Source organism: Danio rerio, chromosome 12 (assembly GCF_052040795.2).
Source record: "Danio rerio strain M-AB ecotype USA chromosome 12, GRCz13ab, whole genome shotgun sequence".
Lineage (NCBI taxonomy): Eukaryota > Metazoa > Chordata > Actinopteri > Cypriniformes > Danionidae > Danio > Danio rerio.
Window position 1 is genome coordinate 26,686,302 of NC_141032.1, and position 18,018 is coordinate 26,704,319.

At 37.4% G+C, this 18,018-nt stretch overlaps 1 protein-coding gene across 49 annotated transcripts in view; it reads left to right on the forward strand.

Moving 5' to 3' along the window:
* The first annotated feature begins 1,472 nt into the window (after nucleotides 1-1,472).
* nrxn1a (neurexin 1a) overlaps nucleotides 1,473-18,018 on the forward strand; it is a 290,869-nt gene continuing 274,323 nt past the window's right edge. For 21 of the 49 annotated variants that reach the window (XM_087275243.1, XM_087275247.1, XM_087275269.1 and 18 more), the window contains exons 1-3: nucleotides 1,480-1,875; nucleotides 4,131-5,421; nucleotides 15,531-15,560. In XM_087275243.1, coding sequence (XP_087131369.1) covers nucleotides 4,710-5,421; nucleotides 15,531-15,560 — 742 coding nt within the window. In that variant the 5' untranslated portion in view covers nucleotides 1,480-1,875; nucleotides 4,131-4,709. 49 annotated transcript variants of the gene reach the window in all.

Below are 18,018 nucleotides of genomic sequence, written 5' to 3' on the forward strand. Positions count from 1 at the left end.
CTTCCTTCCATTCCTTGTTCGGCCCTTCCTTCATTCAGTCCTTCCTTCCATTCATCATTCATTCCATTTAGTCATTGTTTAAGGTTGTTTAGTGATTTCAGTCATCATACAGTCAACATCCTTAATTTTTTCATCATGCAGACATGCAGTCTATAAACAATCTCTGGGTCATTGCGTGTAAAGATTTTAGACATCTTCATGGACATTTTTAATGCTTTCCAAGGGTTTGCTGCATTTATAAAGCACCCATGTCTTGAAGTTGTTCAGTATGATGTGATTTACTTTTTATGTGCGGTTTGATTGGACTAATTTTTCTACTTTAGCGAAGCACTATAGACAACAAAGAAATATTGACTGCAGGTTGAAGGAAAATAGTGGAGTAAAAGTACAGATACAGCACTAAAGATGTAGTCAAGAGAAAGTAAAAGTACACATTTTAAAAACTACTCAGCAAATTACAATTCCTTAGAAAAACTACTCAATTACAGTAGTTTGAGTATTTGTAATTTGTTACTTTACACCACTGATGACATGTTAGAATATGACAGTATATTTACCAGCCAAAGCCCTATAATTAAAAATTAGCTTAGCAGGCAAAAATTTGTGAACATGTCATTAATTATACCTTCACATTAAAAATTCTGCTTGACTATTTCTTTTTTGTGCATCAATTAAAAATAAAATAAAAAATAGGTCTATTTAACAGTTTTAAATCTCATAACTCAAAGGCTCCAAGATCGGTCAGGCCTGAGTTTCACTCATTAGTGTGTAGAGAGTTGGAAATGAAAATCCCGGACTGGATTTTGAGTCGTGTGATGATAGCGGGAAGCAGAAATCTGTCACTCTGCTCCATTCATAAACCGTTCCAGACCATCTTTCAGTATGTGTGTTGCTTGGCGACACACACAGCTTGACATTTCTTTTTGGAGCTACTTTCGTTGGTGGAGAAGAAATAAACAAACTAATCTGCCATTTTTTCTGAAATGTAAGTTACTGGATGTTAATTGCTGTAGATGTTTTTTCTTTTTTCTTTTTTTTAAAGAATTGTTTTAAATAAACATTGCACTAGCTAAAAAAAAAACGTGCATGTATGCATACATATGGCCAAATTAGTCATGTTGAAATCATTATTTTATTCATCATTACATATTAATGCAGACACTGTTTAGGGTGCACACGTATACAGGTTTAATTAAATAGCCAAGTAAAATCCTACATATAACCCTTGTACTTGTTTATAAATAAAATACATTTAATGCGCCAAAGTGAGTCCTCCCAGCTATTATTACCAATCAACACGCACGTTTCTAATGTAGAACGTGAGCAAATGGCTTTGTGTAGCAGACATGAAGCAGTTTGCTCATCTGTATGTGCAGTTGCTAATAACGGTGAGCGCTGTCCAAGGTGCTGCAGCGCTCAGCCCCGCCCCGCCCGTCTCCATCACACACACTAACCGGGAGACACGTGACGCGATGTGCTGACAGTCCCTGGCAAAGCTCGCCTGAGAAACACATCGCACCTTGTCTTGCACACAGAACAGGGAGCGATATCTTCAATTTTATATATATGCCCGAGAAAAAAAAAACTTGTCATTTACACAGGAGAATTTCGTAAGCATGAACCGTTTTGTACTGAATATTAATTGCTCGTTGGCTCCGTTTTGATTTTTGATTTTGATTTTTAATCTTTTGGGACTTTGGGGATCCGCATACGCAATTTTTATCGTTGCCATTTCTTATGCTCGTTCGACACCGATGCAGTGATTTTTTTCTTAAATATACATCAGATGAAAGCCTGAATCGATGTGGAGGAAATCAACCAGGTTCGTCGGTGAGGTTGAGCTGTTAAGGGGCGCACGATGGTCCATTTCTCAAGGTAAAATTATTAAGATTTGCTTAAGTGTGATTTGAAGGCGTATTTAAGGTTATTTGTGAGAGTTATGGTTGCGCTTCACGCGCTCAATGCAGTCACGCGCAGGTGAGATGATGCAGCTGGGCTCGATTTCTGTTTAATTGTGCCGTACTACCGATTCATTCGTGTTTACGGCTGGCCTTTGCTTCATCTTAAGCGATATTTGATGACTCCCTATTTTCCTGTCTTCCGCGTCGGGAAGAGAGGCGTGTTAAAGGTGTCTTTCTCTCAGTTCGAGCAGATGGTGCTTGATTATTGGTTATGTTTTGCGCATCTGAGTCATAGCCGATGTTAATCAAGGGAAAGGGAGAAAAGGGATTGACGAAATGGTTAGTGTTTGAAAGTTTTGATTTCAAACCATATATGCGGTTCAGGATCACGCCTAGAGAGACTGTAAATCTTATGCGCGAGGCTATTAGGATGATTGTATTGTTCCAGATCTACAGTAGTACCCGATAGCGAGACATTACCGTAATCGTTTCGCGAATACGGTAAATAAGACTGCCCTCCTGTACATTAATCGCGCATGATATGTTGTGTAAGATCCATCTGTGAAAGGGGTCGGTTGTTATCTTGCTAAGTAGCCCCCGTGTAAACCTGACAGTAAACACATAGGAATTCGAGCATGAAATGATTGGTTGAGATCAGTTGACAGACAGCCCAGAGGCCAGACAATTGCAGTGTCATTAATGCTTAAGAGGCGCGCGATAAGCCCCCGCCCTGGGCTCATTTTGGGATGCAGGACTTGAACTAAGCGAGGTTCACTGAATCAAACGAGATTTCCCCATTACACACTAGCGATGTTGCCGAGCGTTTAGGTCTTTCTATGGTCTACCGATTGTCTTGCTGGAATAATTGAAAAATATCATTGCCTTTACATCTGGCTTGTCTACATACGATGCAAAATGTTATTGATTGTTATGGGAAAGAATGCAAAATACCACAGTAAGGACTGGCTAAGTGTAAGGTGCCTTACATTGCCATGTTACCTTTTATTATTTTATATTTAAAAATGCAATCCAATACAAATATGTTTAATATTAAATATACATTTAAACAACAGATGACATCACATTTAATGTTTGATTTTAGTGATACATATATATACATATATATATATATATATATATATATATATATATATATATATATATATATATATATATATATATATATATATAATACAGAATTATATAATATAATATAATTCTGTATTTTTAAATTATAATTTTAAGTGTAAGTTGTTGGCTGTATTTAATGTAATCTTCTGTCATTTAGTTTTTTTTTGGGGGGGTGATAGAGTTGACGTTGGGTTGTGTCATTAAATTTTTGTACAAAATTGGTAACAAGATCATTTTAAATGCTTTTTTCTTAAATTTTTTTCAATTGTGTTTATTATTTGCAAAAAAAAAAAAGATTTAAAAATTTGTTACAGTGCATATTTACAGTTATATAAATGATCAGATAATATGTATATTGTGGAAATGCCATGTTAGCTTAGTATCCTCGCTTAGTATAACAAGTTTCATGAAGCAGAATGCTCCATGTGATGCCATGACAACATCGCTGTGTTTTTTTTACAGTAGGTTTGTTACTGTACATATAAGTATACTGCACATACAGGTTTGTAGCAGCTGTAACATTTCATGGTATTAAAGAGCAAATGTCATGAGAGGAATTTTCTTTAAAGTGAACATAACATGGCTTTAAACACATTAAGTATTGCTAATTAAATAAGACAAATGAATGTGCTTGCTATTTTGTAATGGAGAACATCTTTGTACCTTTTTATTTGTCAGTCAATCTTTCTCTTATATTTATCCCAATGTACAGTAGATCTGAAACTGAGAGGTTAGGCTTCAAATTAAGGTGATTTAAGTATTTATTTAAAAATAATTATTTGTAAAGAATATAACAAGTTTCATGAAGCAATGAAATGCTGGTGAGTTTTATGCTTCATGAAACATTAATTGTAATCATTTAGAATTATAGTCTGAAAAAAACAGAATTGCAAATCAACGGTACTGTTGTAATTGAAGATTAATGCAATCTATATCAGCGTGAAATTGGTAGTTTCAATATCAATATCACTATGAAATTGTGGTTTTGTGTATGCTTCGTTGAACTGAGTGTATGCTGTCTATCTTTTTGTTAAAAGGCCATCTTTTTTGCACTTTTCCTTTAAAGAAATTAAGATTTTACTTTTTTATTCTTTTCAGATAATGGATCAATCTGTCAAAACGGATGTGAATTGAAGGTTTGTGAGCACTGAGGGCCCTACTAGGGCCTGCACGTTAACACTGCAAAGTGTACATTTTGCCTACTTTTCATTAGTGCTGACTTTAGGCCTACACAATGACTTTTAACTAGACTTAAATGACCCTGACATTAATGACCCTACATAGCCCTAATGAACTCTCTGCTGTACAGCACTACACATGGCTGTAATTTATATAGATACTCTGATGACTTGGCCCCGCTGTAGCACACCTGGATCCCACTGAAGGTTTTTTTTTTTTTTTTTTTAAAGCAGAGCAGTCTTATTTTTTTTTACTGTTTGGGCCTTAGCGAGTCTCTTTATTGATTGATTTGTATTTAGAATTTTGAATAAGAGTTGGCCGTAACCCAGGCCTTCTCCCTCTCTCAGTGAACAATGAGTAAATTAACCCAAATGCACAGCAGTCCTGCACGTCATAGGGAGCTCTGTTACACTTTAGGAGCACATCACTAAGAGAGCCGAAGCATTTTAGTTTTCAATTTAGCTGTATTCCTAGTCCTTACCTCCTTTACCATTCACAATGAGCTTCTCAATGCGGAACGGTGCACATCTAATCTGGATAGGCCTACTGGTTTGTTGCCTTGTCGACATGGGGGCCAGCATGGAGTTCACTGGTGCAGAAGGCCAGTGGGCAAGGTTTCCCATGTGGAACGCCTGCTGCGAAAGCGAAATGAGTTTCAACATGAAGACCAAAAGCGCTCATGGACTTTTAGTGTACTTTGACGACGAGGGATTCTGTGACTTCTTGGAACTGCTCATCCACAATGGTAGACTCAGTTTGCGGTTCTCCATCTTCTGCGCCGAGCCAGCGACCGTGTTCTCAGACACAGCCGTCAATGACAGCCGCTGGCACGCCGTGACCTTGCGCAGGAATTTCAAAAACACTACTTTAGTTGTGGACGAAGAAATCAAGTGGGTGGAGGTAAAGTCGAAACGGAGGGACATGACGGTCTTCAGCCATTTATTCTTAGGGGGGATACCTCCTGAACTGCGATCTGTAGCATTACGCCTCACATCTTCAGCCATAAAAGATGAGGTTCCCTACAAAGGATGGATAACCAACCTGAGAGTGAACGGCTCGGAGCCGGTGCTTATCGGTAGCGATGGAGTCAACAGCGACATTTGCGAAGCCGACCACATTTGCCTGAATGGAGGAGTCTGCAGCATTGTCAACGATGAGCCCATTTGCGACTGCTCTGAAACGGGATTCCAGGGAAAAGACTGCAGTGAAGGTAAGAGGCCTGGATTCGTCGTCTCCGTTGAGGTGTTGAAATGTCTTTTCAAACACAGCCCTTTCACTTCTTTTTTTTTTCAGTTTTCAACATTGCACTAGTTCCTCAGAGGCAGTGCATGCTACATCATGTCTTTTCCCGGCCTCCACATACAGGCCCAATACATTACATGATTAGATTACAGTCAGAGAGTGCCTATTTCAGAGCATCCACAAACACCCTGTGTTTTTGCTAACAATGACGTCAGAGAAGCCAAATTAACTTAATATACTCTTGACACTGCACTGGCATTACAATTAAGTATGAAAATGATGCTGTATACATGCACACAAGCCCATGATTGAAGTATGGTGATTTGAATATTATTCTCCTTCGGAATTTTAAGGGGTTGGATGCTCTAATTACGTAATTAGCCAGATGTTCCATAGAGTCACTGTAATGACTTAGCCAAAGTTGCAATTCTAGTACATCACAGGAAAAAAAATAATAATGACATGCTCAATACAGCGTTCAGCAACCATAACAAAGCGTTTATTATTCCAACTTCACTAGTAAACCTCCACTACTGCACTTAGAGTGTTATTTTAACAACATAAGCAATTAAAACGAATGATGATGTAAATAAATGAATGGGGGGGTGCGTTTCTGCTTCTTTTTTGTGTGAAAATTGATGGTTGTATGCACATCAACACTTTAAGATTTCCATGTAAAGTCTGTTCCCTTTTGAATATGTATGTTCTGGTTGGTTTCCAAGTTTGACTTACTCCCTTGGTGTCCGATTTCACTGTTTTTATGTTCTTTCCATCTTTTTCTTCATTTTTACAACCGTCTCTGTGGACTGATCTTGATGTTGATGGATATTGTCTGGGTTAGGCCGTAAGCCGTAAAGGCACCATGTTGCCAAGGAAACTACATACCCACTGAGTAAATTTTGCCCTCCTGAAGCACAACAGAGAGACAGTACGTTTCACTGACAAATGTTCAAACTAGAATAGCAGTCGTGGTACGGTCTCTTAGAGAAATACATTGTGTAGTGGATTTGATGAGATTACGACAAAAGGGCAGGGCCCGCAGATGCTCGGCAGCTTGCTTTAAAGCAAGATGTGCCGCTCTCCAGCCACTGTGCTGGTATAAATGCGCATCTTTGGCGGGTGAGTCAGAAAAGACCTGCCCACGCAGCTTTGAGTGGCCTCCATCACGCGCTTTTGGATGACACATGAGGATATGTGGAGATGGTGGAGGCCACGGGACGTGTCGCTCTGAATCATTAGCATTTTTATTTAATTTTAGAGAATCTTCTCGAGGCTAGAGGTGTTAGGTGCTGGCGCTGCCTGTTTTCCCTTTATCCCCACTTTGGATTGAATTGATGATTTAGTTGATCAATGGACTAATAAACATTAATCAGGAAGAGCTTTAGTAAGGAATTTGGCTTGGTGACAGGAGCCAAAAGGTTTATTTGTTTAAACCGATCCATGATGGACAAAGTAAACTGTCGATATGTGTGCACAGTTAAAGTCAGAATTATTAGCCCCCCTGAATTTAATAGCCCCCACATTTATATTTCCCCTAATTTCTGTTTGATTAAAAAAAGATTTTCCATTTCTAAACATAAGATAAATGTATTCTAAACGTAATAGTTCAAATAACTAATTTCAAATAACTGTTTTTTTTTTAATCTTTGCCATGATGACAGTAAATGATAATTTACTAGACATTTTTCCAATACACTAGTATTCAGCTTAAAGGGCAATCTAAAGGCTTAATTAGGTTATTTAGGTTAACTAGGAAGGTTAGGTTAATTAGGCAAACCATTGTATAATGATGGTTTGTTCTGTAAACAATGAAATATATATATATAGCTTAAAGAGGCTAATAATTTTGGCCTTACATTAAAAAAAAAATTAAAACCTGCTTTTATTCTAGCCAAAATAAAACCAATACAACTTTATCCAGAAGAAAAAAAATGATATCAGACATAATGTGAAAATGTCCTTGCTCTGTTAAACATAATTTGGGAAATATTTAAAAAAGAAAAACAAATTCAAAGGTAGGCTAATAATTCTGACGTCCACTGTATGTACAGTACAGGTATAAAACATACAAATTGTGCAAGGGATTGTGAATAAGAAATATAGTTTGTTAAATATAGTGTATTTATTTATTTTTTAAATAATAATTATAATGCAAAAAACTAGAACCATTTTGCTTTTCCTAATGTAAAAATATTAAAATAATCACAGGAATCAGTTTAAAGAACCGTTTGAGAGTTAAAAAGTTTCCATGAATCTTCAATGAACAATACAAAGAAAAAAATGGCAGAGAAACACTGGCAACTGAATATTTATGGCAATGATGTGCTTACGATGTAAAGGTTTTCCATTACATTAAAAAACAAATCATGTACTGTACATCTTATGAAAATTACAAAAATCATGTTTTTGTAGTTTACACAGACACAATAATGATACTGTTTACAAAAATGTGACTGTTGAAAACAGCTCAAAACATTAGTATTTTGTTCAAAATGCAATTTTTATGTAATTAAATTATAAAAAAAAATCAATTAGGTTGGAAATACAGTTGAAGTCAGAATTATTAGCCCCCCAGAATAATTAGCCCCTCTATTTTTCCCCAATATCTGTTTAACGGAACACATTTCTAAACATAATCGTTTTAATAACCGAAATCTAATAGCTGATTTCTTTTATCGTTGACATAATGTCAGTGCATAATATTTTAGATATTTTTCAAAACACTTCTATACAGCTTAAAGTGAACTTTAAAGGCTTAACTAGGTTAATTAGGTTAATAACACTGGTTAGGGTAATTAGACAAGTTATTGTATAACGATGCTTTGTTCTGTAGACAACTGAAAAAAATATATAGCCTAAAGAGGTTAATAATGTTACCCTAAAATGTCTTTAAAAATTTTTAAACTGCTTTTACTCTTGCCAAAATAAAACCAATAAGACTTTATGCAGAAGAAAGAATATTATCAGACATACTGTGAAAATTTCCGTGCTCTGTTACACATCATTTGGGAAATATTTTAAAAAGAAAAACAAATTCAACTGAATGGTCAACACACATTTAAACTAAACTTTACATTTAGATGTTGGATGTTGTTTTTTATTCAATAAATCATTTTCCCCTCTGTAGAAAATCTTCCCTCTCAGAAAAAAAGCTGACCTTTCCTAAGGTCTTAGATTTTTTTTCACTTTTAATAATTTATTATCGCAATGACTAATCTCCAAATGCCACTGTTAAGGACACGCCAGCCATTATGATGGCTTAATTCATCAAATAAACCAGATATAGGCTTGCCGTGGTGTTCATTAAAACAACAGCATCGTTTTAAACTCCTCTTAGCCTAAATCTGTCCCAGCTTCAGTTATTAATGCAAATCTAGCCCTGCTTAGGAGAAAGCAGGCCACTTTGACTCATTCTGCCTCCATTCAGTCATTTGGTGTGTTGTCAGCTTCATGACTGAGGTGATCTGTTAGCTGACCAGCAACCATCGTTGCCAATAAAACACCCCGGCTTGTGTTCAGCGCAGATGGAAATCTAGTAGCTGCATATTAAATAGCTCATTGATGAATTGCTATTTTTCGCTTCAGAAACATGCGCTTTTATCTCAGTAGCCAAGGAAAAAAGTCAAGCACCATGAGAGATTGTGTACATGTTTGCAGATCTCAGGCAGGAAAGGGTGGTGTGTGGATTAAATATGTCCTTTCTCTCTGCACGTCCACTCCGTCATTCTCTCGACAGGCAGTTGTGGTAATAACCTTCTTTAGCAAAGCAGGTGTGGGGCTCTCAGCAGGAAAGGCAGTCCGCACAGCAAAGAAAAACACTGCTACGGGTAATGAGATATTTGGCCCTGCTGGGGTTAGAGAAAGGGCCTTATTTTGCGTTATTATGGTTAATGCTCTTACAAGTCTGCATTGGAAAGCCAAAAGGGTCTACTCTGTATCAGCTTGCAGCCATTGATACCTTATCTTTATGCTCTATTAACTGTATAATGTGCTCCGTCTCCCTGGTTAAAGATGGCTGTAAGGGATCTGCAATTGACGTCCGTGCGGTTTCGTATGCTTGGAGACTTTGGTTGGAGAATTGGATTGTGTTGGAGGGCTTGTTTACAACAGCGATTAGATTGTTTCAGCTCGTCTCTTATCTTTGCGGTGGAGCTAACATTGTAAGGGTCCATTCCTAGCTGTGCACTGTGTCGTTTAAGCATATTTTAGATGGATTTTTCTATGCTTTGCTATTGGACCTGTGCATATGAATGAGGGTAGCGAAGTGCAGTTTACGCCCATTAACCCTTTTGCTAACAAAATAAAGGGCTCGCTTTAATTGGTTGCATCAGCGTGATAATTTTAGTGACTTGTTTAATCACGTCACCAGGGGGCTGTTTGAAGATGACAGAAAACAAGCTTCAGCCAAAAAATTCTATTCTGCCAATTCCTTGTCCTGGTGTTGTTTTAAAAAAGCAGAACTTGCCTTCGATTGAATATTTAGATAGAATTTTGAATCCTTTATTTGTGTATTGTTTGTTAAAACAATTAAACCATCTATAGGAACCAGTACAAAACCTAAATTGTACTTTACTGTATGGATTAAAACTATTTATGCGTTCCATTGAAAACAATTTACAATACAAGTTTGAGTAATTATAATCAATGGATTTCAATACCTATTTAAATTGCGAAAATGCTAAAAATATAGGTCAAAATACCTCAAAATAGATGAATTCACTTGGTTATATAAGTCACTTTAGTAAAAATAGCTTGACTGAAAGATGTACGCTGTTTGAAAAAATATGTATTTTGTATTCTACAGTCACAGAATATTAAACATGTTGAAGGAATGACAGTTTATTTTACGTGAACTGTCTCTTTAAGTCAATAGACATGCACACAATACCTGCATTACAACATCTACATAAATTAAGGAAATTTGAACAATGCTGGTAATATTTCTGTGATGTGGAAAAATATCATGAAATCCAGTCATATAAATTAAATTCACTGATTAAAATGGTTCATCACAAAATTATGGATGAATATATGAAAGTATGATTGCACGTTGGAAATTTGAGAAGTAAAAAAAAATAAGTTCCTAAGACAAATGCATTGATAAAATAAAATAAATCAGATTCATTCATTCATTTATTTTCTTTTCGGCTTAGACCCTTTATTAATCTGGGGTCGCCACTGCAGAATGAAGCGCTAAATAAATCAGATAAGCATTTTAAATCATTAAAACAGATTCCGGTAAGATGGAATCCAACAAAATTAAACAGGATTAAAAAAAGTTAATTTGGAAATATAAACTGGCATTAGTTTTTTAATTCACTGCTATTTTGATGACGATGATAATAACATTACGTTATAGGCCCTATGTACATTAAAAAAAATAAATAAATAAATAAAAACAGGAAATGCAGGCACTTCAGTATAAAATATTATAAATGTTCGAGCCCATTTTCTGTCTCTAAACTGTTTATTTTATCCATAAATACATTTGTCCAATATGAAACATTAAAATAAATAAATTAGGCAAAGAGGAAACGATGTAAGGAATGACGTAAAACAGTTTAATCTTATATTGTCTTCTACATAAAAAGTATAAAAAAGTCAAAATTGAGTAAATAATGTAAAAAAAATATATCTATTTTAAATGGTCTGTCTCTTTAAATCAGAATGCATTGTACATTACACTTCCTTTAATAAATTAATTCAATACAAACAATCTTGGTCGAAAATGCTAAAACACTATTAATTAAGGGAAGTCAACATAAAATGTCTTAACTATTGTAATACTCATGGTCTTTCCCCATGTCTTGCAATCGACTTTCACCTTCTTTGATCCGACACCATCGCTTGATAATCTTGAATGGAGGGGGAGCCCGTGTCAAATACACTGTATATTGAGAATTCCCCTATCAGTAGCGGATGAACCCTTTCCAGATGGACTAAGCTCACTAATCTCTCTGTACTGTAGATGACTGCAATATGGAACATGCTGCACATTGCTCCCTGTGGGGGAAATGTTAAACTAGATTTGGTGAAGAGGATTAAAATCCCCATCACTGGCGCAGTGACAATGCATCAACGTCGTAGCACTATATTTAGAAGCTTTTACAATAAACGCTGTTGATTTGCATATATTTACCAGTGCTTTCTGCTCTTTGTATCTAAATTCAGAGAAACCCCTTACCCTACATTCACCCAGTTCCAACCGAATGGTCATTATCACAGTTTTTTTGAAGTTTTCGCCAATTGTTGTTGACAGCTAGATCTTTAGTGACTTTGCCGCTGCGCTATGCGGAGCGTACGCTCGTCATGCGATCCCTTTAGGCCAATACGCTTGACAGTAACACACACTGACTTCCTGAAAAATGCTTTAATCGAGCATCTGGAGCTGCGGTCCTGTTTGTAAAGGGCTGCATGAGCGCTGGCGTCACATCGCGTTTGCCCCCTGCCTGCGTCGGCTCGAGCTGGAATAATGTGCGTGTAGGTCATCCTCAGTTTCTAGCTCTTGTTCTCTGCCAAATTTGGGGGCAGTATGCAAGGCCAGCACTTAAAAGAAGCTGTCAGCTCGATGAAAGCCTGCATGTCGCTGGCTCTGTGTGAGCTCTGCAGTGCTAAGGAGAGGCTACATGATCCTGATCTGTCAGTCAGTGAAATGTAAATACAACCGCTGTTCGGTCAGCCGGACTCTGAGAAGACCAGGCTGTGCTTATGTGTGTGTGGTGTTCTTTCAAAATGGCTGCTGAAGCCACACACACATACACAGAGATACTGTATATCTACATTTCGGCCTTGTCGTGGCAGGTTTTGTAAGAGAGAACGTGACACGCATATCTCTGCAGTGCGCAGGATAGGTTGAACACAAAATCAATAGAGCGGGTGCTTTTAAACTGCTGTGGAGTCGAGCTAGTTAGCGTCGGTTTAACCAGTGTTATTTTGAATGCCTTCAAGCTGTCAGTGGGATGAGTTTGCGCATTTGTCAAGGCAAGCAGGGTTTTGTCAGTCTCTTCATAAGCTGATAAGAGAGGATAGAAAATCACCTGTCATTTATCACCGCAACACTAACAGCTGAATATTTCTTTGTCATATTTTCTGGCATGGCACGCTTTTTTTTTTTCTTCGTTAACGATTTTTTTCTCCTTTGTTTTGTTTATTCATATCTTCATCAGCATTTTTTTTTTGTTTTTTGTGGCAGTAGTGGTGCATGCAATTTGTGTTTGGTCTGGTGGAGGAACCGGCTGCGGTAAGTCTCGGGTCATTTTTCTCCTCCTCAAGACGCAATACAAGGAGGTAGGATTGGATGTTTCAACTTTAAGATAGCAAAGTCCACTTTTTTAGGGGGTCTTGGGTGAGTTGATCCAGGGTCACCAGAAGTAAAAGGTGTGTTGAATGAATGCATGAATGAAGGTAATGTACCCTTTTTGTTTTAGAACAGGACAAACAAAAGGTAATTTGGAGTTAAATAAATAAACAAATGCAAATTTTCTATGTAAATGGGGTGATTACATGACATGCATATGCATATACAGGTATTGTACATTTCTTTCTTCCTGACCTGACTGAATGATGTTGTTTTCTCTTAGTAGGTTCATGTTGCATCATCTACCGGCATTTTTATTTCTGAACACGTGCATGCTTCGCATCTAGCCCCTGTAAATTCCCCTCACAAGCACCATGAATGCCATTCAGATTGATAAATATTCATTCAAAAGATACAAATTGTTTTGAACAGTCCTTCAAAGCTCATCAAACGAAAAACAAACTGACGTTTAATGTACCATTTCAATATCTCCTGAGGGAAAACAGCATATTTTGCTTTGTACAAAACACTTCTGGGAAATCAAATCGTAGCTTTCAGGGGTTCCACCCATTCTTTCAGTTTGATTTTTAATTGCAGTTTGCATGCGTGCACATGATCATTGATGATACTGTTAAGACTTAATTTCACCATGTGTTTTATCAGCTTTTGAACAACGTGTTACCATCATCTCACCATGGAACAACACACTTTAAGAGTACTATAAAGAGATTAGATCTTGAGGGGGACAGAGGACACTTAAAGTCAAACAAACCCTCATGTCTCCACATTTTTCCATGGTAATGAATGTTTGGCCTGGGCACAGGATGATAAGACGCATGGTAACCACGGTAATCCTCAAGGCTGGGCCACCTTCCAGTCTGCATGCTTCTTAATCAATGTCTCCTTCTCTCTCTTCACGCCTCGGCCGCCCCTCCAGAAGAGGCCTATGTAGGAGGTGGGTACATGGTTTTTATTTTTTATTCTTTTCATCCAACCCCTTTCCCTACTCATGTACTTCTCTCTGTCTTCATATTTCAACCGTTTCTTTTAGAAATATTCTCTATCTCCTCTTTGATTTAAATAATGGTACGCAAACGGTAGATGGAACTGGTGTACACACAGGTAAAAGGTATGCAACTGCATTCAGCTTTGTTATTAAGAGCACTACCTTAATTAGAGGTTGTCAGTAAACACGTGGTTCACTTCAATCGGTGTGCTCTGCTAAGCAGAAACCAGAGGCTGGAGCAAAATGGATGCCATCTTGTTTAAATTACCTCTAAAGATGCAGACACATGATTAGCTTCGTTATGAGCTTGAGACATCTAATATAGAAGCTGCGTCCCAAATTGCACACTATAGACTATGCTCAAATTCACTATGTACTTCTGCACCTACACACTCAACAGCATAGTATATGTATGTAGTGTCATCCTAAATGGATGTTTTTTTGGTCACATATTATTTTGATGGTCCGTATGTTGAGTTTAAGTTGCATTCCATCTGTATGCCAACTAATTCTCATTAGATTATACAGTAAGTAGACTGTTAGGGTTAGTGTTGGGGTTGGCGTTAGGGTTAGTGTAAGTTGACATTTACTTGCAAAGTTTCTTATAGTCAGTTAATTGTCTGTTGAAGCAGCAGTATCAGCAGAAATTAAGCCGACAGTCTACTAATACTCAAATGGACCATCAAAATAAAGTGTTACCATTCTTTTAATAAGCGGAAATTCAGACCATGTCCCAGATGACGTTTAATGGTTGCCAAATTAGTGAAATAAATGACCAAACTACCAAATAATACCTGCCATGAGTATAACCGCATTTACCATCGGGATGTACGATAATCACTCTCGTAGAAGAATTTTGCTCTCACAATCCAAAATAAATAATCCAACATCAGTGCCCGAAAGCTCTGCACTTTCCGCTACATAAGCAAAGCTGCGGTCGTTGAGTGTGTGAAGTGTCCAACTTTACACTTCATTTTACCAGTTGAATAAGTGCATTATCCGAGTATTTAAAGTGCACTCATTATTTTTAGAGTTTTCAGTGTAAACACACTACTTACACTATTTATACTATAAAATGGCGTAGAATGGTGTATAAGTATGCGATTTGGGACGCACATAGAGTGAATAAATGGCATGAAAGGTTCGCTGAAATGGAAAATCTGGGCAATCATGAAGGTAAGTGGTGTAGATCAACTGGAAAATCTGCCAATTCTTACTAACAGAGTTAATAATTAAACTGAAAAATACATTCTCCATTTAGATTTATTCTTTTGGAGGTCTACATTTGTATTTTTCTATATTCTGGCTGTGGCTCACCTTAATAAAGATGAAATGGGCAACTTTGATTTATCCCAGCGTTAGCTATTTTGTTATTACATCAATATTTTTGTGGCAAAGCTTTAAATAAAAATATATGCAACTTTAAGATCCAATCTGTGTATGTCATCTTCTTCCTGTGGAAGGTTGACCAGGGGGACGACATGCTTGATGTTTGGCGGCAACGAAGTGATTTATTTATTTTTTATTTTTTTCTAATCTAGATTTGTCTCTTTCAAGTGTGACCTATAAAGCATTGCAACCGCTGGGTTGAGGAAATGCTTTCTGAATGTTCCCTCACACCCACTCTCTCCCTCACCTCTTGACCCTAAACCCCCCTTCCCACCCCGTACCGCGGGCATCTTCCATTCGGACGATGTCCGTGTGTCAATGTGACAAAAAAAACCTTCCCATGATCCCGTTCTTTGTGCTGACTGTGCTCTTGTCTTCCCTTAAGGTCTTGCGCACCTGATGATGGGCGACCAAGGTATGGGTTTAATTTCTTACTCACCTTTTTGCCTCCATCAGCCTTCTCCATCCTCTCTGCCTTTTTCTCTCTCACTGCCTTGTGCTGAATCCTCCTCATTCCCCTTCACCGCTGGTAGGGATTTACTGGGGCTGCTTTCTTTCTGGCTTGGCGCTGAGTCAATGGATGGTTTGGTCTTTTCCATTTTTTTCCCCCACCCTCTTTTCTGTCTCCCTCTTTCTCGCTCGCTCTCTCTTTCCTTCAGCTCATGTTGCCGCTTCTTTTGCGCTTGAGTTTTTTTTCCTCTCAACAGCCCCGCTATTCCATTGCTGCTTGCCAACTTCATTTTCATATAGAGGGGGAAAAAAAACTTTCAACCCAGTGGATGAAGTGAGTTACAGAGACTTCTCTCAGGGGTTTGTTCGCTCTTTGTAAATGTGCTCGTCTGTATTCTCCAGCTCTGAAAACTGGAAAGCATTAGCCATCTGTTCGATATTCATGCATTCTCCCTCATCTCTCTCATAGTCATGTTCTGGCATGGTTTTTTATTTTTGCGACAGGAAGCTTCCATTTCCACTGCCTGCCCTCTCTTGTTAGTTTATTTCTTTATTTAATTTTGGGTCCGCAATGCATGGAGTCTCTTCTAAACGTAACCTTTCATTTTTTTCTGTCTCTGAATCTAACACGCGGTCATGTTTCTGACTGTTGCCTCTTTCCTCTCCTTTGTATTTTCCTGTATCTCTCTGGACTTTCTCTTCATGGAACCATTATATCAATATCATAGGGAAAAGAAAAGGTATATAATGCTTCTTTCATACTCTGTAATAATGTAGTTTAACTTTGTAAGCTCTTCATGTATATTCTTGCGGCTTTTTTTTACACATGCATCTGTTTATTTGTGTGTTTGTGGAACTGAAGTCTCAATGAATTTTCTGTGTCACTGCCTAAAAATATGTCGCGGCTGGAAGGTAGGTGTGATGTCATGAAAATGAGTTTGCACCATTTTATGATGTCTCAACGAATACTGTGTAGGAATAGACAAATAGAACTCATGTGTACATTATTTTAGCAGCAACACAATTATTTATTAATTGATCATGTGCAATATATATATACTGCAACAATAAATGAAATAACCACACAAAAGAATTAAAAGCACATACAGATTTGGGACGCATACAAATACACAAAAATAAACAAAACAGGTAAGAGCACTTCATGATGTACGGATTTTCATATTCGTAGAACATTCCATACAGTCTGTATGCACACATGCACATTAATATGGTAGCTCTTTGATGTTCAAATGCAATTTTTGTGGAGTCCGGTGAGATCCAGCAGAGGTAAGTGGACCAAATCTGCACCGTCACCACAGCAAGCGCTCACACTCTGCACAAGCCACTGCATGCTGGTTTATCCACTGAACTTTAAACACCACACACAAACATACACAGACTGATGGGGTTTGAAATATGAGGGATCCGTGATTGGCGGTGCAGGTAGGTGTGCTTTCTGTCTTTCGCGGGTCTCTTGATTGTGCTCTGTAAGGCATTGACACCCAGGCCATCGAGTTATCCTGAATGGGCTAATGCCCACAGGAGATGTGGCGGCTTCAGGCTTCTCTTAGCACATTTGAATACATTTTCAGAGGCATTTATATTTTTCTCTCATTCCATTTTCTCATAGAAAATTGGTTTTCATCTGTCTGTAAAATTGAATCAAATGATGCGTGTGGCGGCTGACCTTGCCAGCAGGGTCACGATGGCTTTATCAAATGAATTTTGCATTGTGTTATTTGTCTGTGGATATATGTTTGCGTATGAGGAGCGTAGCTGTTCTGGAGAAATGAAATGAAGTGAAATTTGCATTTCTTGTTCATTTATATTCTGTTTATTGTTTGCGTAGCATCTTCTTAATTGCACACATTCCGTTACATGCTCTAGTGACGTCCTGCAATTAAATTGAAACAATTACAACACAGATTTACCAATAATTGAGGCTTAATTAATAACCAGGCAGTACATAATATAATCAGAGATGAAGGAAAACTTCTGTTTTCTCTCAGTCCTAATATTGGGATCTTCCTTTGAGCTCTGCATTGCTAATATAACTAATTCACTGAATGAAAGTTTTTCAATTTGAAGTCTTATTACTTCTATTTAAATGTAAAATGACATTATTTGTTGAAAAGGAATAAAGTAAATATTTTTCATAGAAGTTTCATTCATAATTAGGCTTTGCATGTATATGATAACTAAAGCTATAGAAAGAGGTTGTAGTTTAAGCTATTCTGTTTCTCCCAAAGGAGTGTTTAATTTTGTGATAAAGTTCTTAGGCGTAAAATAGGAAAAGCGCATCTATCAGCCAGCGATTTTACATGCTTGTCATCTTAGCATTCGTAATGAAAGTTTTGGCTGGTTTTTACAAAAAAGCCTCGTAAGATTCGGAATGTTAAAAAAACAGTCTGTGCTAAAAGTCT